Source organism: Tyto alba, unplaced genomic scaffold (assembly GCF_018691265.1).
Source record: "Tyto alba isolate M040663 unplaced genomic scaffold, T.alba_DEE_v4.0 Super-Scaffold_38, whole genome shotgun sequence".
In the NCBI taxonomy this organism is placed as follows: Eukaryota; Metazoa; Chordata; class Aves; order Strigiformes; family Tytonidae; genus Tyto; species Tyto alba.
Window position 1 is genome coordinate 2,462,312 of NW_024881313.1, and position 24,442 is coordinate 2,486,753.

At 37.1% G+C, this 24,442-nt stretch overlaps 1 protein-coding gene across 4 annotated transcripts in view; it reads left to right on the plus strand.

Annotated features, from left to right (window-relative positions):
• TBC1D5 (TBC1 domain family member 5) overlaps nt 1-24,442 on the plus strand; it is a 322,975-nt gene that overhangs the window by 154,698 nt on the left and 143,835 nt on the right. For all 4 annotated transcript variants that reach the window (XM_032991381.2, XM_032991383.2, XM_032991382.2 and 1 more), the window contains 5 exons: nt 3,064-3,130; nt 18,044-18,152; nt 19,999-20,088; nt 20,193-20,264; nt 23,074-23,141. In XM_032991381.2, coding sequence (XP_032847272.2) covers nt 3,064-3,130; nt 18,044-18,152; nt 19,999-20,088; nt 20,193-20,264; nt 23,074-23,141 — 406 coding nt within the window. The remainder of the gene's footprint in view (nt 1-3,063; nt 3,131-18,043; nt 18,153-19,998; nt 20,089-20,192; nt 20,265-23,073; nt 23,142-24,442) is intronic.

Genomic DNA, 24,442 nt, shown 5'->3' on the forward strand with positions numbered 1-24,442 from the left:
GCAGTCATTTAAAAGCAAATTACTGTCTTCTGAGAGGGTGCTTGAGATTAAAGCGAGCTACACGTAGGTTGTGAAGGACAGCTCCGTGGCTATAGCAGACCCAGGATCCCACCAAATGGCATTGTGGGGCCTGGTGAAAGAACAACTTTTATCACCAAGATTCTGGTGTCCTTTGCAGAGTCCTGTTGACTCTTCAAGCAGGACAAATGGTTTAGTTGAAAGATGGTAAAGTCCTTACATTTCTTCACACATTCTTAAACCTCATTCTTCAGAAAGGAAGAAGATCATGTTGCAAAGATTCTTGAAAAGGGTCCCAATATATTTTTCCTGCATATGAACTTCGCCTTGCTAATGAGTTTTCTTTTTCAGTCTGACTAGTGCAATAGGTGAATGCTTAGAAGTTGTCCAAGTATAAATAAATTCCAGTAGTGCGTTCAGGACCCATTTTGATGTGCTGTGTCCTTATAAACAATTGCCCAGTGTCACTGCACCTAGCCATACGGCTTTGAAAAAGACTGAACATAGTTCAGTCATTTCTCTGAGTGCTCAGGATCAGATGTGGAGATGGGTAATAGAAGAAGTGTATTACTTTAAAATTGTCCCAATATGGGAGACTATTTTCCAAGATACAAGAAAAAAAGGAACAGATGGTTATTAATAATGGGTGGGTCAGCTCCTGGATGAAATATCTGGTGTTGTTAATTTAGTTAAATTTAGTAAACAAAAAGCAGATTGATTAAGTAGGATTTTCATTTTCAAAATAAATTGAGAAAGCTAATTAGTGAAATCAACCAGACTGAGTGATTTTAGAACAAAACGTAGTAAAGGTTTGGGATTTATTTTAGACAAAGGTGCAAAAGTTAATAAAATGCATTTCAAATTCAATGAGGAAGAACACTTGGAAGGGAACTTCCATGCCAAACAGAATGATTAAATATTTTTAAAGGAAAGTCTGGAGTGAGCAAAGATCCTGAAAGAAACAGAAAACCAGCTTGACCTGCAAAGAATGCTACCTCCTGGATATCGGAATGTGGGGTTTTAGTGACAATTAGCAAAAGTTAATTTGGATTAGATCATAAGAAGGGAATTTAAATCAACAAGAAAATATTACTTGACTATGTAAAGAAGCTTTTTAGGGAAGAAAACTAGAACCATTGTGCAGTGTGAGTGGACAAATTATATTAAATGTAATCCAGGTACAGTCTAAACTGGAAAAGTTTTAATTGTCAGTAAAAAGAAAATTTCAGGCAAAGGCCTGAAAATAAAAAAAAAAGGGAGTGTTGGGTGGGTATTATAAATTAGCACAACCAATAAAGATTGAAGCACCTGACTTGCAGAGTAAATGTCTTTCAAGAATACCAACAAACACTGCTACACAGAACAATTTTTTAGTCTTTTAGTTCATGGCTGATAGCATATACTTGAAGGAGAGGAAATGTAGTACCCGTATTTATGTTAAAAGAAAAGAAAAGTGATAGCAAAGCATCTATATAGGTTGGCTATTACCTGTGCAGGACTTCAGAAAAGTTTTTTAGGAAGTACGAGAGAAAATAAAAGCGAATGGCATAACTTTTAAAGTGGGTTTTTTTGTTAAACAGGAGATCGTGCCTGGCTAAACTGCTGGCCTTTCAAAATATACATTAAGGAAATACATTAATTCCATCTGGACCTCAGTAAACCATCCGATGTAATACCCCAGGAGATGCTATGAAATGGAAAGGATGGGGATTAATGAAGTGTAATAATTATAAGATGAATAGAGAAACGCAGATTTTAATGAAAGAATTATTTTAGTGGAGTTTGTGGTGGAACTGATGTTATCCAATATTTTCATTTATTGTCTTGCCACAAAGTGAGAGACTGCAGTGATGGACTTCTGTGAAGAGAAAGTATTAGAGGGTGGTATCCAGTGCAAGCACAGATTATTTGGGTAGGACTGGTCCTTTATGAGGTGAAGAGGACTGGAAGCCGCATGAAGTAGTGTAAAACACAATATTCTACTAGCAAGAATTTTTATGGTAAACTACAGACTTCTTATTGAAAATAACAATGGAGAGTAAGCATGTAGGCATGTTGGTTAAGGACAGCTGTGAAACTGTGAGATGGTGTGGCATGACTATAGACTGTTGCGAGCAAGATTTTTTTTGGCAGAGAAGAAAACCACTGGCGAAAGAATCAACTGATTAAACTTTTAGCATGCTGTCTACAGCTCCTGCCCCTTCTCTTCCTTGTGTAAGCAGGACTGATTTAAGCAAAATGGGGAATAAGGAGCCTTATTTAGGAAAAAGGGTGAAAGAATTTGATTTTAGTGAGCAGAACAGGGGATGCAAAGGTGCGTGATGTTATCTGTAGATGAATTAAGGAAATACACAGGCACATAAAAAATTATCAAGCTAAATGACAGGTTGGGCAAGAATAAATAGTATAAAACAGGGCATGAATAAATTTGCTTTGTAAAATATATGCTTTCTTCCAGCTTTTAACAGTTCTTCAACAGAAGTAGTCGTTACAGAGAGGAAGGTTTCCTTGTAATCCTTGGTGTCTACGAACGTCACTGTCCTATGTATAAACAGCCCACTGGATGTGAAACAAGATGTTTTGCAGACATGTTGCTTAGGTAGTTTCAGAGAAGCTTTGAACTTGTGCTATGACAAAAAAATGTCTGCTGTCATACAGTCAACTCTAAATTTTTCATAAGATAGACAAACTTTTACATTCTTTGACTTAATGTTAGTAAAATCAAACTCATCTATATGGTATACCTCTGTAACCTTATACTAGTAAAATCGTGACTAATAAGTTCAGAAGTACTTCAATCAAAACTTTAAGTGAAATTAAATCTCAGAATTTCAGAACATTCAGACTCCAAATTGAGCATGGAGGCTAGTTGTCTCTCTTGCCAGCTGTAAGAATCTGGAGATACAAAGTTGAGACTTGTCTGTGTAAGTTTTCTCATAAACTAAGGTTACCATATATGGTGAAATCAACTGCAATTCACATTGATACTGTGTTATTTATTATCAGGGTTTGTCTCATAACAAAGATGTTTTATTTTTGTATTAGGAGGATCAAATGAAAATGGAAGCACACACCACACCTCAAATTCTGATGGAACATTTCTTTCTTACAGGTTGGTAATTTTTTATATTTATTTTCTAATTTGAAAAAGTTTGAATATAATAAGCAGTGTAATCTATTAACAGGTCCATATATTTTAAGAGTATTTTACAATCTAAACTGCAACAGTCAGTAGACCAAAGGCCATGAAGGATTCAATTAAGGAATGATCTGAAAAGTTGTTTTCTAGATTGTTATCTTTTTGAGAAAGCTGTTCAAAGTGCTTAAGTAATTAAAGTACAGGATGTTTGTAAGCCTAAATATTTTTAAAATTGTGTGTTTTTTTTTTTTTTTCTCCAACATATACAGTAAAGTAGAAATTCTCACCTAAACTCATAGCAGCTAAGTTAAGTGTTGTTGAAATATTTAGCTCAGCAAGGATCACCTTTCTGATCTTCTCCAAAGTAACTGGATCTATGGACCACATGGAACTCTATTTGCTCATTATTTCATGTCAAACACCAAAGCCAGGGTTTGTTAAATTTGAGGTTTTCTGACAGGAAAATAATATTTCCATTCTGTTGGTAGTAAACACCAGTTAAAGAAACACGAAGCTGAGCAACTTTTTGCAGCACTGTCACTGAGCTTGAGTCTTGCTTGGGTACATACCAGAGGGTGTCTTGTACTTGGAAGCACAGAAGGGTAATCAGCAGATGTGTAGTTTCCTCCTTCAGCCAGCAAAATACTGCCTCTGCTGCAAATGCTAAATCTTCGTCCTTGTGACTGGTAAATTAATAGTAAGATTTGTGCTAACCAGAATGACTGCATCTGATTTTGATGCTTAAGTATGGTAAAATAAAACAAGCTTACCACATGATTATTATGGATTCATTTAGTGCACTGTGATGGATGCCGTATTTTTCATTTTTTGTTTGTAGTCTGCTGGAGTCTGTACTTCAAAGAGGTGTAGGCAGGCAGGAGGAACCTGCCTGTTTGCCTTCTCCTGGTTGGAGCTGACTGGGTGGGGAATATCACAGCGTCTTGCAGGCAGTGAGCTGTGCTGGGCACGAGGAGCCCTCGGGGGTGGTGTGGCAGGGAGGGACACGGCGCCTGGACAACCCGGTGCAGGCTGGAGACTGAGAGGTTGCTGGGGAAAGCAGGGAGCAGACAGCCTGGTGTTGGGGATGTTGGAGAGAAAAGCTCTTCGTACGGAGGTAGAGGGAACAGCAAAGAGTTCGTTGCGATTCAGACACCCAGAGGAGGCTTCTGGACTGAGAGCAAGGTTGAGGAAAAGCACGTGCCTGCAGGGACACGGTGGGGCAGGGGAGGTTTGATTTACAGATCCTTCCAATTTTCTGTATCCTAGTAAGTCTGCTCTAATGAAACCTACTTTGTGATGATACAAAACCCTTCGGGGGTAGTTAGCGTGCCTTTGAGAAAAATATGTTAGCAGATCCATTTCAGGGTTCTGCCCGACTCGATTTCTTGTCATATTCTGTGTTCTCTAATGCATGCAACATACTATCCGAGCTAAAAGAAAGGCTCAGAAATAACACCCAGAATAATCTTTGTGGTTTTTAGGTGATAAATAAATGTAGATACAGAGACCACGAAGTAGTCTCTGGGAAACAGGCAAGATAGAATTTAGCCAGAACTCTCCTTGCCAGTAATTCCAGGACACTTCTTCCTGAAAGTCATTAACTCTGGAGCCCCAGCTGTTGTACTTGCCAAGGTGTAGCATTTTAAGAAGAACAAGCCAGCTTCAGCTAGGCTCTGGTTCACGGGACTGTAAGCTGTGGGGCTGGGCTCCAACCCTTTCTTCCTACCCCTTCTCCACGCACGTAGTCACACCGATTTCTCAGCGAGCCAGCATAGGGAGCTAACCTAGCCCAACCTATTTGCTCTTTGTAGGGAGAACTTTCTGAAGACTTGGTTCACAGTGTCCACCTGCCAAAGGACGGCGTGGAAATCAGTGCCAGTGCAAGAAAAGTAGCTAGCATGGACGGCTAGAAGTGGGAGGACAGTGCATGGTGCTTAATGGTTTACTTAAATCAGCCTAAAGCACAGTGAATCCTCAGCCACCTTTATTGCCTCACAAATAAGTGGAGGTTAAAGCTGGTCTTTGTATCTCCTTGTTCTTTAGTCCAAAGTGCATATAATAAATACGATGTTGGCTACAGCTTCCAGTGAATAATAATTGTAGTCTGTCAGAGAGGATTACAGCCCAACTTACAAAACTGAAGTTAATTAATATTTTAAAAGCAGTCCCATATACCATTGCCAGGGTATTATTGTTATAATTAGAGGCAAGATGATAAAGCAAGATAGTACAATATATATGTGTGTGTGTGGCTATATATATATATGTACACACATATATAAAAGAAGCCCCTGACTTTTAGTTGGCAAGCTAGCACTGTTATTAAGTAGTATTACAGTGTTTAAGGTGCGAAGTGAGTATTTTCTGCTCAGTGGCAGGTAACTCCCATCATATAATGAGACTGGCTGTAAATTTGCTGGTTGGGTTGAATGTTGTGTTGATAGTTATAGTTCTGGGCTGCATGGTAAGTAAAAACGAGCAGCTAATACCTTATGGAAGATGAGAAGTGAATCTTAAACTACCTTGAAAGGTAACGATGGTAAATGTTTGTTATTTCTTTAAGGACTCATTCGAGGTTTGGACCTATTTTAGGATACTGTCAATGAATATTGTTTCATTAAGTTAGTAATTTGGTAAAACCGATGATAGTCTTCTTTACCCAATGTGTTTCAGTCTATTGTATTTTAAAAAAGACTGGATAGTGAATTTTTGCCCTGAAGGAGGCAAAGGCATCCTTGGATCATGGTAGATGTCATTCTTGCAGACTGCTAATACATGCAAAATTCTACTGGAAATTTTAACTGAAACAAAAGCTGCTTTATGTTTTATCAGTAGCAGTCTCTCTGCAATTTATTTAGGAGAAGAAGCAACTCCAAATGTTTAAAAATATTTGAATGTGAATATGTTTTGCTATTGAAGTGCTCTTAAGAGCATATTGTCTTTAACACAATCAAAAAAAAAAAAACAAAAACACAAGAGGGGTTGTGTGTGACTTGATTCCAACACTTTCTATTTTAAAGGACAATTTTACACTATCCAGTACAAGACTCCAAGCATGTGTGTATGTATTAATAAAAGATGTCAGGTCATTATCCGTTGATATATTTATGATGCTCCTGAACTATTTGTATGGGTTTATTTTTAATATGATGGTGTCACCATAGAGTTTGTGACTCTTGCTTGTGTTCATCATGGCACAGATTTAATACTGCTTATGTTCAGATAGTGAGCATTTCCCTTTAGGTCATAAAGTTTGTAAGTAATGTAAGTGAAGAGCACATGTGACTGACACATATTTCTAAATATTCTGTGAGTTTGTGAATGCACCCTGTCAGGTCAGGTCACAGAGAATTTTCTACTTGGTCTTCAAGCTCTGATGGAAGTATTCGTTGTGTACTTGGGAAGAAGCTTTACTAATAAATTATGAAAATATCATCAAAATTAGAAGTTCACTATTAGAAAAATTTCAACAAGGTTTTAGACATATAGTAACTTCCATCTTTAAAACATAAGAAACTTGAGGAAAATATTTGAGCTCCGCTCTTACTGTATTATTTTATTTCTATGGTTGTAGCCTTTTCTGGATGTGCACATTGACCAGATTTCACCAAAAGGAAAAGAAAAATAGGTGTGGGTCTCTTGTTTCAGTATCTGCAATGCAGTGCCACTGGAAAGTAGAAATACTGTCTTTCTCCTGCCTTCCCAAGGGCAGCTGACCTTCTCCTCGCCAAAGAGGTGAACCCCTTGCCAGCACATATGACTACAGACTATTACATTAATCTGTTTAGCCTCGGTACCAGCTGCTTGCATGTTTTTAATTATCTTATTAGATGGTATAACAGTGACCTATGAAATAAAATGAAGGTGAGTATTTTTTAACTTTATTTTACAGGCTATTTTTCTAAATATATTTTAATGACCTAATTATGACTTTTAGGGAGAGCCATTGATGCAGACATTCAATTTGGCTGATAGAATCTAACATCTCAAGGACACTTATTTTCTTCCAAGGTGGATTTGTACATTAATACTGCTTTTAATAAATATATAGCCTAAAAAAAGCTCACTTTTCATACTTACGTTGTTAACTTACTTTATGATTCAGAGACCCATGACCACTATGCTGGATAATTTCTTAATACATCTCTGCACTTGTATATAAGTTTAATTTCTACCCCATGTATCAAGATATATTTCTTTCCTGTGTGGCTTAAACTATGTGACAAGTGATGATCGCTCAAGTTGTGGGTTATGTAGACAGTGTATATTCCTCCCTCTGCTGATATTTCAGACAGGCAGAAGATCTGGTATAAGACAGACTTTCATATTCCGTTTTCCTCCCCTGACTTCTTACAGATTCTGCTTACCAGATGTTTTCTTTCTTACTGCAAAATGCAATGTGGTCCTGCTGGCTGAGGCATGTTTCTTGTGTGCCAGCCAACAACCGCAGGACTGATACTGAGCATACATAAGAGAGACGGCAAGGGGTGCAAGCTGTTCCTCCCTGTTTCTACCCCCTTCCAAAAGTCGGTAGTGAAACTAGTTTGAGTCCTTGTTGACCTGTGGCTTTTCTTGGCAGCTGAGCCAGAAGTGGCTGAATAGCCTCTGTACTTATATGTTAAACATAGTGTGAAGGTGTAGGCAACTTACATACCTCCACCTTGTGGAAAACTCTTGTCTTAATCTATTAGGAAACAGCCCTTTTCAAGCTACACAAGCCTATTTAGCCTTGTTCATATGGAGGTGATGTTTCTTTAGTTTTACTTCTAAGCCACACCTGTGCTTATTTTTCTTAACTTTGTCCACTATGTGTCCAGACATAATCAGGAGCTGTAAAGGACAAGCTTGTTTCTATTGGATTTTTGAAATATTTTGAGACAGAAAAATTTGGGAATAGAAGGTAACACAGTGAAGTGGCATTGCACCTCTGCTCTGTAAGGAGAATTCTCAGCACTTGCATCCTTCCTCTCTCTTTCCACAAGCAAGCAGTGAAACTGGCATCCTTGTTTGTTTTGTCTGATGTAGAACCATTTGCTAGATGCCATTCTGTTTGAAGCCATTTATGTGCAAATAGGCCTTTTCAGTACAAGTTACTTTTGAGAGCCTATAAACTCTCTCCTTGAATTCTGTGATTCTTCTCAAAGATTACGTTCTGGATGTGGTAGTCTGTGCCAGCACTCTCATTTTTCCATGTTTGTGAAGACATTAGCAATTCTATCTTGCAAATCTCATATTTCCAGCAAGAGAAAGTGACTCTTTGCACTGATCACAGGTTTTCTCAACAGCTTTTTTCTCCAAATCCAAGATCAGAGTCATACCTACTGAGAGCTTAGAAGATTTCTCTTTTTCTCTGAATTCTTTCAAAATTACTTTCCTTTCTTTTCCCACTCAAGGACCCTTATATAATTCCCAGTTCCATCTTGTCAAACTTCTTTTGTTGACTTCTTCCTTCCACAGCTGATGCACTCTACGCTCTTTGCCTGGTATCCTAAGGAATTTGTGAAGGATGTCATAAGGCAAGGAAGAATAAGTTGTCATTAAAGCAACTGGAACCCTATAGGCAGTATACTTTTTCTAAGATCCAAACATTTCAACAGATATATATTGTTAATTTTATGAACTTTTCCTGTGAAAATTATGTTACTTTCTAAAGAGATGGAAATGGTAATACAGGCTTGCTTTCTGTTTGTATGCAGCGATGCCTTAGAAAATAGGGGATAGCAAATTTAACAGATTTGCTTAAAGCCTGAGATACTTTCAACAGAGAATCAGGGAGGATTGAGTACCAACATCTTTTATTGGCAGAACGCCTTTTGACGGATTGGTAGCAAAAAGAAAAGACATTGTACATGAAGAGCGACCATGGAAGGGAGAATGTTAGTTTCTTTCTAACATCCATGGAAAGAAAGTGAAAATCTTGTTTTACTCATAATTTATTCTGTTTTATGTGAAAATTAGCATTTATACCACTGATGCCGTATTCAGCTTATACCATATTTTCCCTTACTAACGTTTAAAGCATTTTTCATTATGAATTTCCTTTACTTTTCCACTCTTAATAATCTTTGAACTATTCCGGCAATTGGGAGAGGTGTCTGAGAACTGAAGGGAAGCAAATGTCAGTCCTATCTTCAAGAAGGTTAAGAAAGGGGACACAGGCAACTAGGCCAGTCAGCCTCACCTTGATCCCTGGGAAGACGATGAATCATCTAATCCTGGAAACTCGAAGCATCTAATCCTGGGAATTTCCAGGCACATGAAGGTCAAGAAGGTTCATCAGGAGTAGTGAGCGTGGATGCACCAAGTGGAAGTCATGCTTGACCAACTTGATAACCCTCTACGATGAAATGACTGGCCTGGCAGATGAGAGGAGAGCAGTGGATATTGTCTACCTGGACTTCAGGAAGGCCTTTGACACTGTCTGCCATAAGATCCTCGTAGACAAACGACTGATGTATGGGCTTGGTAAGCACAGTGAAGCGGGTTGAAAACTGGCTCAGAGAGTTGTGATCAGTGGCACGAAGTCTCGGCAGCTGGTAACTAGCAATGTACCCCACGTGGCAATAGTAGGTTCGGTTGTGTTTAACATCTTCATTAATGATTTGGATGATGGGGCAGAACGTACCCTCTGCGGTATTGCAGGTGACACAAAACTGAGCGGGGTGACTTACACACCAGACAGTTGTGCAGCCATCCAGAAAGACCTTGACAGGCTGAAGAAGTTGGCCGACAGGAACTTCATTAAGTTCATCAAGGAGAATTGCAAAGTCCTGCACCTGGGGACGAAGAACCCCAGGCACCAGTATATGCTCGGGGATGAAGAGTTGCTTGGCAGAAAATGACCTGGGGGTCCTGGTAGATATCAAGTTGAACTTGATTCAGCAGTGCACCCTTGCAGCAAAGAAGGCTAATAGTATCCTGGGATGCATTAGGAGGAGTGTTGACAGCAGGTCAGAGTAGGTATTCCATGTCTAGTGTACTGTATCCAGTTCTGGGCTCCCCAGTACAAGAGAGACACGGACATACTGGAGAGAGTCAAGAGAAGAGCCACTAAGATGGCAAAGGGACTGGTGCATCTCTCCTATGAGGAAAGGCTGAGAGAGCTGGGACTGGTCAGACTGGAGATGGGAAGGTTCGGGGGGGGTCTTACCAAAATCTGTAAGTATCTGAACAGAGGATATAAAGTGGACGGAGCTAGGCTTATTTCAGTGGTGTCCAGCAACAAGACCAAAGGCAGGGGGCACAAACTGAAACACAGGAGGCTCTGTCTGAACATCAGGAAGCACTTTTCTACTGTGAGGGTGACAGAGCACTTGCACAGGTTGCCCCGGGAGGTTGTGGCATCTCCCTCCTTGAAGGGATTATCAGGTTGGAAAAATTTCAGAAGTATTTTGTTCTTTATTCCTTTTTTCTAAGATTTTCCTTTTTTCTGAGCATCATTACTCCCATAGTAAACTTGGTAGCAAAGAAAGGAACCCAATGGAATTGCTCTTGTGATTTTCATTATGGCCCCCAAACCTTTTACGATTCTTCCTTCTAACACAGAATCTGGCAATAATGAATTTGAGGTATTTATTAGAAGTTCTGAAGGTCAGTGGGTCTAAGTAATGCAGTGAACTTCATCATTGTCATTCATTGAAAACTCAGAACTTGCAATGTCTTTGTAGGAACAGAACTAACACTGACAGATGAATGCCATTGTGTTTTTCTTGATGCTGAAGTACACTTTTTAAAATCTTAATCATGCTGTCATTAGCATCTAGTGCATGAGATGCACAGTGACATAAAAGCAAGAACATCTGGCACAGAACTGGGAGTAAGTTGTTGGCTGAGTTTTACCTGGAGAGGATTGGTCCTTTGCTGAGTATCATAGAATCATAGAATACCAGGTTGGAAGGGGCCTCAAGGATCATCTGGTCCAACCTTTCTGGCAAAAGCACGCTCTAGACAAGATGGCCCAGCACCCTGTCAAACTGAGTCTTAAAAGTGTCCAATGTTGGGGAAAATACTCCTGCAGTGCTCCCACTAGCTCGGTGGGATTTTAAATGTAAGAGTTGTGTACTACACCTTTGTAACAGAAATACTGAAGGTTAAACCAGATATCTTGATTTTCTTACACTCTGCTCAAAATACATCTGATGAATGATTTAATTTTGATTTAAAAAAAAACCCTACAGTACACCATGACCTATGTAAAAATTGAATGCAAATTGGCACGTTTAAGGAATTACATTTCTTAATCTAAAGAAGTTTGAAGACAAAAGGTTTCTCAAAATAATATATAATTGAAATAAATCTAAAGAGCAAGACTTGCTTTTAGTGAGACTACATGATTTTTAATGATGGTAATAAAACCTAGCCAGTTCAAGACATTAAAATTATATCATGAAGTCACTTACTCGTTTTCTTATGTCATTGCATGCAAAATGGATGGACTTACAAAGTTAAGATGGAATCAACAATATTAACTAGAATTTTGCATTTGTCACCCTGCACGTCATACAATTATCTGAGTTCTGAAATTGGGTGCATATTTTTAAATATTGTCATGATTACACCAATTCTAGACCTGCTTTATCTAGTCAGGTGCGAGTAAGCAGTGTGAGTGGCATTTTGGGGCATATTCCTGCAAAAAGTATCTCTCCTCTCCCAATTATATCCATTTTTTAGTTAGATGATTTGTATAGCTGTAGCTTTTAACTTCTGTTATGTACTACAGGAAGCTGTTAACTTTCCTGTTTCTTAAAGAATGCATGTCTGTTCATATAACAAGGCTGCATGCATGTGAACACGCAAAATTGTAGACCTCTGGTTAGCCATGGGTATGAATTAGCAGAAGAGTAAAATAGCAGAAAGGAATTCAAGTCAGGAGAACTAGAAAGTAAATGTTCTACATGTACATGCAAAGGATTTCTAAGGTGTTGGGCGATTTTAAACTAGAAGGCCATGACTGTGCAACTGGCAATCAGTTACAATGCAAAAAGTAAAAATAATTGAACATAATATCTACATTTTGCTTCACCATTCTGCAAATGTGTGCATAAAGTAATGAGTACAAGAGAATGAGCTGATGAAATTTAGACTTTAAGTGGCTATAACAAGAATTCTTCTACAAAAGCTAAACAATTACAGGGTCGAAATGAAGTGCTCTCCCAGGGCCAAACCTGGCTTTTTGGCTGAGAATGGCCAAGGTGAAGTGGACAGTTTGGAGCATGGACAAAGATATCTCGGGGTTCTGCGTCAGATCCAGTGCTGTTACGAGAGGTGCTGGCAAGGAATCCCACCTCAGTTGTACTACACACATGATAGTGGCTTAAAGAGCATAGATGGCTGATGACCCTAGGTTTTTGCTGGAATGTTTACCTTAAGAAAGTGATTTTACCTTTCTTCACGCAAACCTTTTTAACTGTGTGTCAGCCAGAAGTAGATGAAACTTGAACTGTTTAGAAAACTCTGCCCTTTGAATGTTGAGCCTTCCAGCAGCGCAGCCATGCATATTCACACTTACGTGGTTGTTAACTCTGCCTCGTATCCTGAGGCAGGAGTTTGGGAAACAGAGGAAAACACATATAATTTCCAAGCAGATTGATAAGCCTTCACATTAAGGCTGTCAAGTGGGTTTTCAGGGTAGCAAATAAAAATCCGTGTGTTTCACAAATGATTTTGTTTTAGAAACTTACTGCTTATTACGTGATACTACCTTTCAATTGTTTTTTCCCCCTGTTTTTATAGAATTAACTCTGTTCTTATTACAGTCCTGGATGTTGCCTCACTTTTTTTCTCAACTGTTGATTTTATGGCATAATAAATAATACAAACTGTGCATGTTTCTTGGATTTATGCAGTATGTTTGAAAAGAACTGTTGCCTTTATTTAAATATAGATACTACATGCACTTATTGATGTTCCTATCAATAGCGACCTCATATTGCAAAACATATGACAATCATTCGAGAATTTGTTTACTTTCTGACGGCCTGTTCAGTAGCCTTTTGCTTCATAGAGTGTCTCTGGGGAGCCAAATTAGAGTCTCAACATTTTAAAAAGCACTTTCTGAAGATGAACAAAAAATGGTATTAAAAAAAGTGAAATTGGCTTTTCTGGGAGCATGCACACCATTTTGTTTTAAGATGATTTTGGCAATATTAGCAGCACTGATCAAGAGTTTTCTTTGGATCTCTATAAGACTATCCATTTTATTCTTCAGTACTGGTCTAGAGGGTGGAATAAGCTTGAGATTTTAGATTGAAAAGTTAAGTATGGATGCAAATGTTCACACCTTTCAATAGTATTGCAGTATTCTTCCATGAACTGAACAATATTATCTGTTATCTAAATGTTGTTGTTAATATTAAACTGGTATCATTTCATCACGGACACAAAAAAAAAAAAAAAAGGATTTCAAAACTTGGCATAGAATATTTTTAAAATGCATGAGAAAATAACGATACACACTGTCTAATGACCTAATAGATACTGGTTTCTTTGTTACCTGCAGTTTCAACTGAAAGCAAAGTAATTATGGACAGTAATATTTACCTGGGAGGTCTGAGCCCCTGCAGTCCCAGAACTGAATCTTTGCTCTTTTTCAGTGACACGGATTGTAGTCTGATGTGGCTATTCATATTTTTACATTTCTGTAGTATTTAGTGTCTTCTACAGAATTTGATGTTGTCTGAACATCGTGGTACAAAAATGCTTCTTTCACTAGCTTTAAATTTTAGAAGGATCTGCATTTGTACACATCAGCAGCTTTATCCTCTGAATTGATAAATGCAGAAGTTAACTAGCGGTGATTATGATCAGTGCTATGCTACTCTTCCTCAATTTTATTTCTAACTCTTCTGAACAGAGTATTTATTTTGTAATGAGTTGAGGTAGGGTACCTTTGCGTTCTTCTGTGGATCTGTGCTTAGTGCCTTGGGTTTGCCATTTTGCTGAAGATCAAAAATCAGCAGCAGCGCCAGAGGCAGATGTTCCACTGCTGGCCATCAGTGGAAGAAAGTCTTTGTTACCTCTCCCCAGCACTACCACAGCTCAGCGTTGCCTCAGTAAAACTCTGGGAACTATTATTTGAATTCCAGAATTTTTTTCCAGGCATGTCATTACATTATTGGTGTCACTCATTCTTAAAGTGTTCATAGTTACTTGCTTCTCAGTAGCTGGCAGTAGCAGCATTCCAGTGTCTTTTACTAAGATACTAGACCTTGGGGATTTAAATTACTTTTAAAAAATGATATCTGAGTCCATGTAAAATTTTACTTGAACTTTCTGATGTAAAGTCCTGCTCATTGTGCTTTCTTCCTAACAGTGCGTCAACAGAGAGACACGTTTCTCTTCCAAATCACTGGACTTTTATCTCTGAAAATCTAATGTTTGTAATTGTCTTAACAAGCATCAGATCCACAAAATACGTCCTGTTGGAAAGAAAGAGAATAATAAATATGCTAATACATGGTTTGCTGGGACATCGGCCTCATTTCTTATAAACAAGAAAGCGTGTGTATTAGAGCAGACCCCAGTATAAAATTCTTTTGCAGAGAGATTTGAACTCTTGTAGTTATGACATAAATGCATGTTTCAGAAGATAGAAAGGAACAGATGAGAACTAAGAACAAACCTTGGAGAATGAGTCTGCAGCCTTCATCCCTTCCACTGATTTGCTTGCTTTTTCATTCATACCTATTGAGCACTTTTCCCACTTCACAGTAATGCAACTGTCCTTAACTCGTGCCAATAAATATTTTACATTGGATGGTTACTGTATAGGTAGAGCATGTGAAATTAAGTTTCTTAAATGTTAATCCAATTACTTTTTCCTTGTGCAGGTCTTTTATTATGAAGACTTTACAATATGTACAATAGTATATTAGACAGTATATTTAAATAACACCAAATGAAAAATATCTGCAAAATAACCAGAAAACATTAACATCAGCATTTGCCTTTGTTTTAATTGTACAACCTAAAGGTGGTATTAACACATGATTATGCATTTCATTTTCTAGTTTGATTAAAAACAATTGCATGTGCTTATTCATAGTTTAAGTGGTTCCAATTGGCTCTTGAAGTCTTTCACTTCAGTGAAGCAAATGGGATGTGGTAGACTTGAGTTCCAGTCTTCATTGCTCATTTCACTTTGACCGATGAGTTTTGTGCAAGCCTGGGTTAACAAGGCTCATAGATATTAGTTTACAGAGTAGGGCTATATCATTTTTTAAATTATCCTTTTAGAATTGATAGCTTGTTGATATTACACAGTGTTAGCATTATTGAAACAGTCTCTAGAATTGTAAGGCTTAATTTATTAGCCTTTGTTCAAAATACTTGAGAAATGAATTAGTGAATGCTGTTCAGAAAGGATTTTAGATATCATTCAGCTCTATTAAAACTGCAGCAGATTCCAGCTTCCAAGGCTTTTTTTTTTTTTTTTTTTTTTTAATTCAAGTTGCTTACAACTTTTCTTTTTAGTGATCCCAGCAGCCAAAGGGGAATGCAGAGGAGATATGATCTTGCCAAATTTCTTTTGGCTGTTTTACATGTAATTTTGTTCAAAACGTGTTTGGAATTGCATTACAAATTAAAAGAAAAAAAAAGACAAAGCATAGTATCTGCACTAATACAATTTAAGAAGTGTTGAAATTACTTTCTTACTGTGTAGCAATCACTCCCAGCAGTTGGTGAAAAAATAATCTGAAGAGTTTCTTTCCTCTCTGTTCTTTCTATTCAGTTACACTGGTTGAAACCTTTTGCTAACTCAGCTGACATACCAGCATTTTCAAAGACGTTGTGGGAATGTCATCCACCTGCAGAACAATGTGAATAGCTTCAGAGTCTGACCTGTTGTGTGCGCAGGGGAATGTGTTACTCTTGAAGCATCACTACCTTAGGGAGGCAGCTTGGCAGTAGTTACAATGGCCAGTGATGCTACAAAATTTACAGTGGCAAACGAAGAATATTGTACGTGATAGAAACAGGAGGGTTATTTAGATAGGCATAATATACTGTAGTTACTGAAGTATAAATAACCGTGGAAGAAAGGGCCAGATTTTTCTCAAGCTATATGTGTTCTATACCATACGTTGTATTTAAAGGAGACGGAATCCTGATAAGCAATCATAGGCAGCTCACTGTAGAGGGTGAGGACGTATGGGAGACAGGGAGTCAGTGAAATGACCCGGTAGTCTTTCTGACTTACAGAGTAGGGGATGTGGCAGAAGGGAGGGAAGCTGCCCCACACCGTTGAGGTTACTTGCTGCTATTTTGGTTGCTTGGGAATAGTGGCAGTTGGCGGAAGCTAAAGCAGCCTTCACCCCTGCAGGCTAACACTGCTTTAGTCATCTTTGCTCTTATCCAGAGGACTTTTGCTTTCAACGTAATTAATAATCAAGGCCCAGAAGTAGTAAACACCAGTGTTTTTAGGAAGCGATCCTACCTGAAAGGTAATGCATTCACAAACATACCACTTCTGGTCTCAGCGTGGATCGTGAGCTCGCTCCCCACGCCGAGGAGCAGGGCTGTAATTTCCTGGCTTGCCAAGTCCATTCACCTGCTCTTCCCAGCAACTGTATCATAAAATTCTGTTCTATAACTGAACAACTTTTAACTAAAACCAGATTTAAAAAACTCACCCTCACAACTCAGCTTAAAAGGCTGAAAACTATCTAACTTTAGCTTGCATATATTTAGGGCAGTTTCCGAAACCAGAGTTTGTTGATATTTAGTATAACCCACTCCGTGACCCTCCTTAGTGAAGGAAATCTGGTGAGATCTTACCCTGGAGTCACAATAGTAGTTTCCCTCTTTCTGGTTTCATTTGGTCTCCCGGGGAGAAGTAATAGTCTCCCATGTGACAGTGGGAGAAGGAGATGTTCACCTTAAGGACATGCATTGAAAATAAATCTGAAACACATTTCCTTGCACATAACTCAGCTCTTTACTTTGAAATTACCCTTTGGATTTTAGAGTGCTTGCAGAAAGTCTGTGAGCAAGTCTTGGGCAACTAAGACTATCAAATGGCTTATACCGTTCTTGAGATTTGTTTCAGTAGAAGGTGCAGGAAATATAGATTTAATTCTTTTATTCAAACTCAGTAGATGGTTTGGGACAATTAATTTCCAATTGTTTCCCAGTAGAGCAGATTTACTTGTATATTAATGAGGCACAGGTGTTAGGCCCCTGGTGCCTGCATGCCTGGGAGGCATATTTAGGTTGTTTATCTAGTCAGCCATAGGTACTGCAAGGTACTCAAGCTTGCCTTTAACAGTTTATACAGTGAGGCTTTTTAATTTTTTGATGTTTTTTTAAATTTGCTAGCACCTGTTAAAATTTTAAAACTGATCATGTAGAAAGAAGTAGAAGTGATTTCAATAGTAAATAGCACTAAATGTTAAAGAAAGTCATCTTCTATTATGCTTAACTGCCCAGCTTGACATTAAGAAGAAAAGAAGGTTCATTTAAACAAATACGTCATGTGAGGAGCTAATACAGTCAACAGTATACTTTTCTGTTGCATATTTTTGGAATAGGTACTTCTTTGTCTACAGCTGAAACATGAATGTGCTTATATTAATATTCATTTTTCTTGTTTATTCACTGAACTGCAGTACCAACATTTTAGAGGAAATGGAATAGCCTCCATAGACATTATGAATTTCAGTAGCTGGCATAATTATAGCGATCTACATATTCATTAAATCCAAAGAAGAAATGTGTCCAAAAAGACAGCCATGCGTTTAGAAATGGTACACAACTAAATATATACATTTAAAAAAGTTCCTTGCCTCTGCTTATCCAAAACTGTGTAGTGTCATATAGTCCTTAAATCAGAAAAGGCTTTTTTTGTTTGTTTGTTTAAATGTACATTCCTTTTGCTTTTGCATGCAGTAAAGAATGGGAAGAACTATTTGTAAACAACAATTACTTGGCAACTATACGGCTGAAGGGGATTAATGGGCAGCTGAGAAGCAGCAGGTTCCGTAGTGTTTGCTGGAAGGTAAGAAGAGAAAATATTTATTTACAGTTTGTGGTTGCAATATATCAACACATTACCTGATGCGCTGGAAGATTATTGATGCAAAGAATCATGAATTTTCCGAGAGACTTCATCCCAATGTTTTCCTACTCATTTTTATAATTCATAGGACATTTGCTAATCATATTGAGTTGCCTTAAAGCTGAATTGCGGGTGATAGCAAAAGATTTAGGAAAGAATATCTTTGTGCTGGGTGGTGTGTTTAGAATTGAGTGCTACACAGCCATCTCTCCTCTCAGTCTGTGCAATGAAGTTGTGCACTGGAAATAAAAAGGAAGTTTTGTCTCACAATTTATGTTCTGTGGAGCTTGGGATTCCTTTAAATCAGTCTGATGCTTCTGCTAGCAGCTTTTCCCAATGAAGTGAGAAAATGAAGACCCATCCCTCTTGTAATGACTGGACAGAGAGGGAAGCCAGGTCTTCCAGTCTTAAAACACAGCAGGTCCTCAGAGGTCTCTTATTGTAGTTTTAAAGTTGCAGGGGAGGGAAGAGAGAACGAAAGCAAAGTAATACTGAGATGCTATACAAAGTCCAAAATAATTTTATTGCACTGGCATCAGGTCTTCTGTTCTGTACTATGATAGTAGAGAACATTTTCCCTAGTAGAGCTGTTGCATGTTAGCACTGATAATTTAAATTACCTCACTTGGGATTTCTCAGTCTTCACTTTGGCACAAAGATCTCTAAAAAGTAAATGAAAGTAATCTTCGTATGTGAATGAAAGAAATTTGGAAATTGAAATTTGAAATTTGAAAAGTGTGTAGCATTGAATAAATTTAAAGTTAATGAGGATACTTGCTTTGGGAGGCCAGATGAATGTATGCCACAGGCATTGTTTTACTAGTCTGCTGCTTCTTGAGCCTCTAAATTAGGAGACCGTAACTCGAAACCCTGAACTAACAAAAGCATCAAGTCCCTCACCGTCCACTAGTTAAATCAAGGAGTGGTTTTATTTTAGAAAGAAGGCTGGTTTTGTTTGCATGTCTGGATATGGGTTAGGGCTCTGTTTTAGACTGACTGTTTTAAAAACATTATCCATTTTTATGTTAAGTCCTGAAATATCTAAATATTTTTAATAATTTGCGAATGTTTTTTGTTTGTCAGTATTTACTGTTGCTTAACTCTTTGTAATGTGTAAATAAAAACATTTTTTAAAGCAAGAAAATACTCTGGTTTTTTCCTTATTTTATATGCAGTTAAATAGTATTTTCCAATAGGTGTTTCTTTCTAACCCTTTTTAAACAGAAATGTGAAATAATTGAGATGTAGGCATTCTCAAGGACTTTTTGCAAAATTGACTCTTCTAACTGTCTTGCAGAATTCTAGAACATGTTGCTTTTCTATAGATTAAGATTTTCCCTTTCCACATTTCTTAGGTAGCGTGTATCTCTGAGTGCTTAGTTTCTGCTCTGCACTCATGTTTGGTTTTAAGCATGTTGCATTAGCTCATCAGTGTTATGTAAATAGCTTCAAGTTTTGTATATTTATTTTCATCTCTTTGCATTTTGTTTCTGCCTTGGAAGTCGCAGTCAACTTTACTGAAGTTGTGACAGTTTGCAAAGCTTGAGTTTGTGGTCTCAGATGTTTTTATTGCTTTATTTCATAATGTAGAACTGCTGTTTTTTCCAGCTTCTTCTTTATTGACTGGAAGGTACTAAAGCCAGGAGTATTTTATAGGTCTTTGCTTTCTTCTTATCTGTAGAGTACTTCCTCCTTTCTGAGATGATTTATTTTGTCTGGTAAGATTTATATGAAAAGCTATGTTAAATTGATAAAACTTAATGGATTTATTTTGTTTTGTTGATAGTTATTTCTGGAGGTTCTACCCCAAGACAGAAGTCAATGGATTAAAACCACTTCAGACTTAAGAACTTCTTACAATAAGATCAAAGAAATTGTAAGTTGGCACAAAATAGGTTGTATACTCTCATGCTTTGGCAGAGATATTAATACTTACAGTATGACAGAAGAGGATTTGATTTTTTTTCTGTTTTTGCCCAGCACATTACAAACCCTCGGAAAGCAGGACAGCAAGATCTGATAATCAACAATCCACTCTCTCAGGACGAAGGGGTAAGTTGACCCTTGGTTTTCTCAACACATGTGCTACTAAAATTATCATCATCATCATACTGACACAAGTGAGTTCTTGCTGAAGAAGACAAAATGGCAGGTACTGAAATCTCCCTTCTAAATTTCCAAACTGACTTGTGTTAACAATTGGTTCGCTCTGCTGAACAACCAGAAATGTTCATTTCCAAGTTAATACTCTGATTTTTCAGAGCTTACCACAGAGAAGGCTGTGATGAAGAAAAAAGCAGTGTTGGACTATAAGTCCAGTCTCACAGTATATCCTTTCTTTAACTGATAACCTTCTTTATCGTTGTGTGTTTTCATTTTATACATAAAATGGTTCTAGTTGAAGGAGTGTTTAAACAGTCAATATAAAGGGAATGCTGTGAACAGCAACTACTGAAGAACCCTCCTCTGGAAGACTGTTCAGCCTTGGAAGTTTTTCTCCAGCAAAAATAGAGTTGTTGTATGTCTGAGTTGTATACGTGCTGAGTTAATGTGTAAAGTACCAGGCTGCAAGATAGGCATTTCTTCCAAGGTTTTTAATTCTTTATAGTTAAAAGAAACAAAAGTTTATTTTCTAATCAGAAAGCAGCCAGCTGCAAAATGAAAGATCCAGATTTTAAAGCAATACGGAAAATATAGTAAAAGTATTTGGCCTGTTATTAAGTGCAAAGCATCCAGCTCTCATTGAAATTAATAGGACCTTCTAGTAGCTTGGTATTTTCAAAGTCATTACGCTTTGAGGAGGGCTTACATGTAGATTTAGGAGCTTAATTTTAGGCAACTTTTTTTGTTACGCTGTTTTTCTACTGCATTTTGTTATACCTGAAAAGCTCTTAAGTATTTTATAACATATCCTTAAGCTTTTCTGTTAATTATGTCACCATATTTGAAAAATATTTTTCATTAAATTATCAAAATAACTTAATACCACACAAAAAAATTGTTTGATGCATTTAATAGATTTACACCTGTAAAGACTGTCACGGATATCTTTGGTGGTACTACTTGTACTTCCATTTTGTTCAGACATGGAAGCTCATATTTTGTTTGTATTTAGTGCAGTACTCTGCTTCATATTTAATGTGGAAGGAGAAAGAGAATTACTTGCTGAAACATGGAAGTATTGATCGTAGGCACATTGGTGGCTCTGCAGCCAGTATGACTCTGCATGCCATCAAACCATTCTTTCATCCAGCTGGCAGAAAGTTGTGTCAAAAGTAGAAGATTTAAAGTGTTTCTGCTATAGTTGGTGATTATACGCAGTGGCACAACCTTCTTTCTGCCTGTGATGTCTGTAGGAGATAAAAGACAAAGGTTAACATGTCAGAGTATGGGGCAAGGGATTAATCTATAAAACAAAGCCACGGGCCAAATCAGGCATAGGAATGAAGAGTGAAGTGCCTTTGAGCCTCTGCAGTGGCTTAGTGTTTTACCCTTCCAGTGTCCCGGGTTTTGCTTCCTTTTTTGCAGTGCAGATTCTGTTTCCTTCATCCTTCACTCTGATGGGCTTGGGTGGGAGCAGGGGCAGGGGAGTTTTAAAATCTGATCTAGCTTAATGAAAAGAGCTGTGAATTAAACAGTTGCTAGTTTTGCGTAACACGTTGTCAAGGATATAAATACTTTTAAAGTTTTGGGTTTTTTTCATAGTTTGTAACACAAATGTAGAAGCTAATTAACATTTTCTTTTTTTTTTTTTTTTTTTGTTATGTTACCTTCCTTCTGCTAGATAACATTAATTTACTTTCTCTTTTGTTTCTGTGGAGCATAAGCCACCATGGCAATGAGTTGCTTACAGGGGAGCCAGAAATTCTGGAAGTATTGTAGCCACTCTCTTTGTATGGTATTTCATTCACTGGCACTGCTGCTGTCTTAAAACTAACCTGCATGAAAAGATTGTTATAGATTTTGTTCCTTATGTATTTTGATCAATGTGGCCAAGCTACCATTCCTTTACGATAAAGAATAGACTTTACAATACTTTTTCTGAAGCATACAAACAGCATTTGCTGTCTTCTTTCAGGTTAGCTTTTGCAAAATATTGGTAAACAAGGCTTGGAAACCAAAGAAATAGAATTGAAATGGTCATGAGCACAGATATGGAAGAAGCTAAACCTACTTCAAACTCTTTAAATTTATTCTTTTTTTTATGTTGACAGTAAGCTTTAAATACCCTGGCTTTCCCCATCAGAACTTTTTTAGAATGGCCAATCTTGAGCTGTGCTGTATATATGTACCATTAGAATGATGTAGTTTTCATGATAGGTGTTTGATCATCATACATTCCTTATTTGATTTTGCCTCCGCTAAGACAAACTAGCTCACTTCCAAACAATTTCTCAGTATGGAAATTACAGCGGCTTCCAATTAGAGTCTGTACATTTATAGGAAAAATGTAGTACAGTATGGCGAGGTAGACCTTTTTCCATGAGTGAACTACTGAATTTTTGTCAGTTGAGCTGCTGGTTCTGGTAAGTTTGAGTTTACTCTGCCTCTGTAAATATTCTTCATAGACTACTTACAGGTAACTTACAGACCTGTAACCATCCAGTGAGCAAATAGTATGAGCCGAGCACAAGTATCTGTGAACTTAAATGTTTTCATCTCTGATCTAAACTGACTTTCTCAGATACGTTGGTCTGGTCACTAGCATTCTTTTTCACCTATAAAATATTGATATACCTGTCTACCAGAAATGTTGAGGATTAATAAGTTACTATTTGAACAGTACTTTACTGATGTAGTATATAAGCTTGAAGTATTAGTAGAAGTCTGTGCTTCATACAATTATTTTTCCTTATTTCAGAGTCTTTGGAATAAATTTTTCCAGGATAAAGAGCTTCGAGCAATGATTGAACAAGATGTAACAAGGACGTATGTAGATCTTTAAAGAAATTTCTATATATAAGTTTAGATTCTGCATTTTTATGTTGTATACATCATATTATGTTTTCTTTACTTTGGTTAGTGTAAATGTCAGGATTGTTGAACATGAATGTGTAGAAACATACATTAAATGTATAAAAATACAGCTTTCTTGGAGTGAAAAATGAGAAAATAGAGTTAAACATTAAACCCTGGAGATTTATTGGTATCATTGAAGAAAAGCTCTTCTAAATTAAGATATTAGGAAATGTATTACTATGTGAAATTTAAAGTAGAATTTTCCATATAAAGCAGAGAAGGTAAGAGAAACTGAAAGGTCTTTTAACTAAAATATGATCATAATAAAATATTGAGCAGATTACTTTCTTTAACTCTTAACAATTATTCAGTCAATAATAAAAAAAAAAGGCAGTTTGTACTTAGTAAGAGAAATGTCACTCATCTAGAGAAGTTAAGCATTTGTATTTTTATTTATCACTTTTTTAGTGTTAATTGTCACATATGCCTTTTAAAACTTGTCCTAATATTACTCTGATTATGTTTTCATCTTCTTGGCTCTTAGGTCATTGCTATTGAGGAACTTGTTTGAGTTAGAACACTTAATTCCTGAAAATATTTCTTTTCAGAGTGGAAGCACTGACTGATGTGTAAATCTAATTAAATTCAATTACTGGTTTGCTACCATGTGAAATTTTACTGTATTGCAAATATTTTTCCTTATGACTTGAAAAAAGTGGTGATAGTCATAGATTTTACAAATCCCAAGCTCACACATTTTCATTTATAGAAACAAAGTCATGCAGAAGAAATCATTGCTGTCTGGTTTTCGAATATTTTATATGTCCGTCCCTAGACCCATTCTTGAATGCATTTTGCCATGAGATGTATAATTAAAATCTGAGTATGCTTTCATGTGCATTCTCACAACAGATGGTATTTTTTGTTTGTTAAAGGAAACAGTTCAGGATGTACTAAGATTAAAATATATACGTATCTAAACTATAATTGGAGAATGAAGAGTTGTATGGAGGTTATGTTGGATACAAGACTGTTATTAAAAAAAAAAAAATATATATATATATATATAAATATATATATATACACACACACACAAAGTCCAGGCTCTCACTCTGGCAAATGGCAGAATGAGTAATATTCACTAATATCAGTAATAGTGACTAAAGAAATTTCCATTTATGTGTTTATACAAAATAATGTCTACTTGAAACAATAGCAGCATACATAACATGTCATCAATATCAAAATAAATCGAACAATGAAGGAGCAAA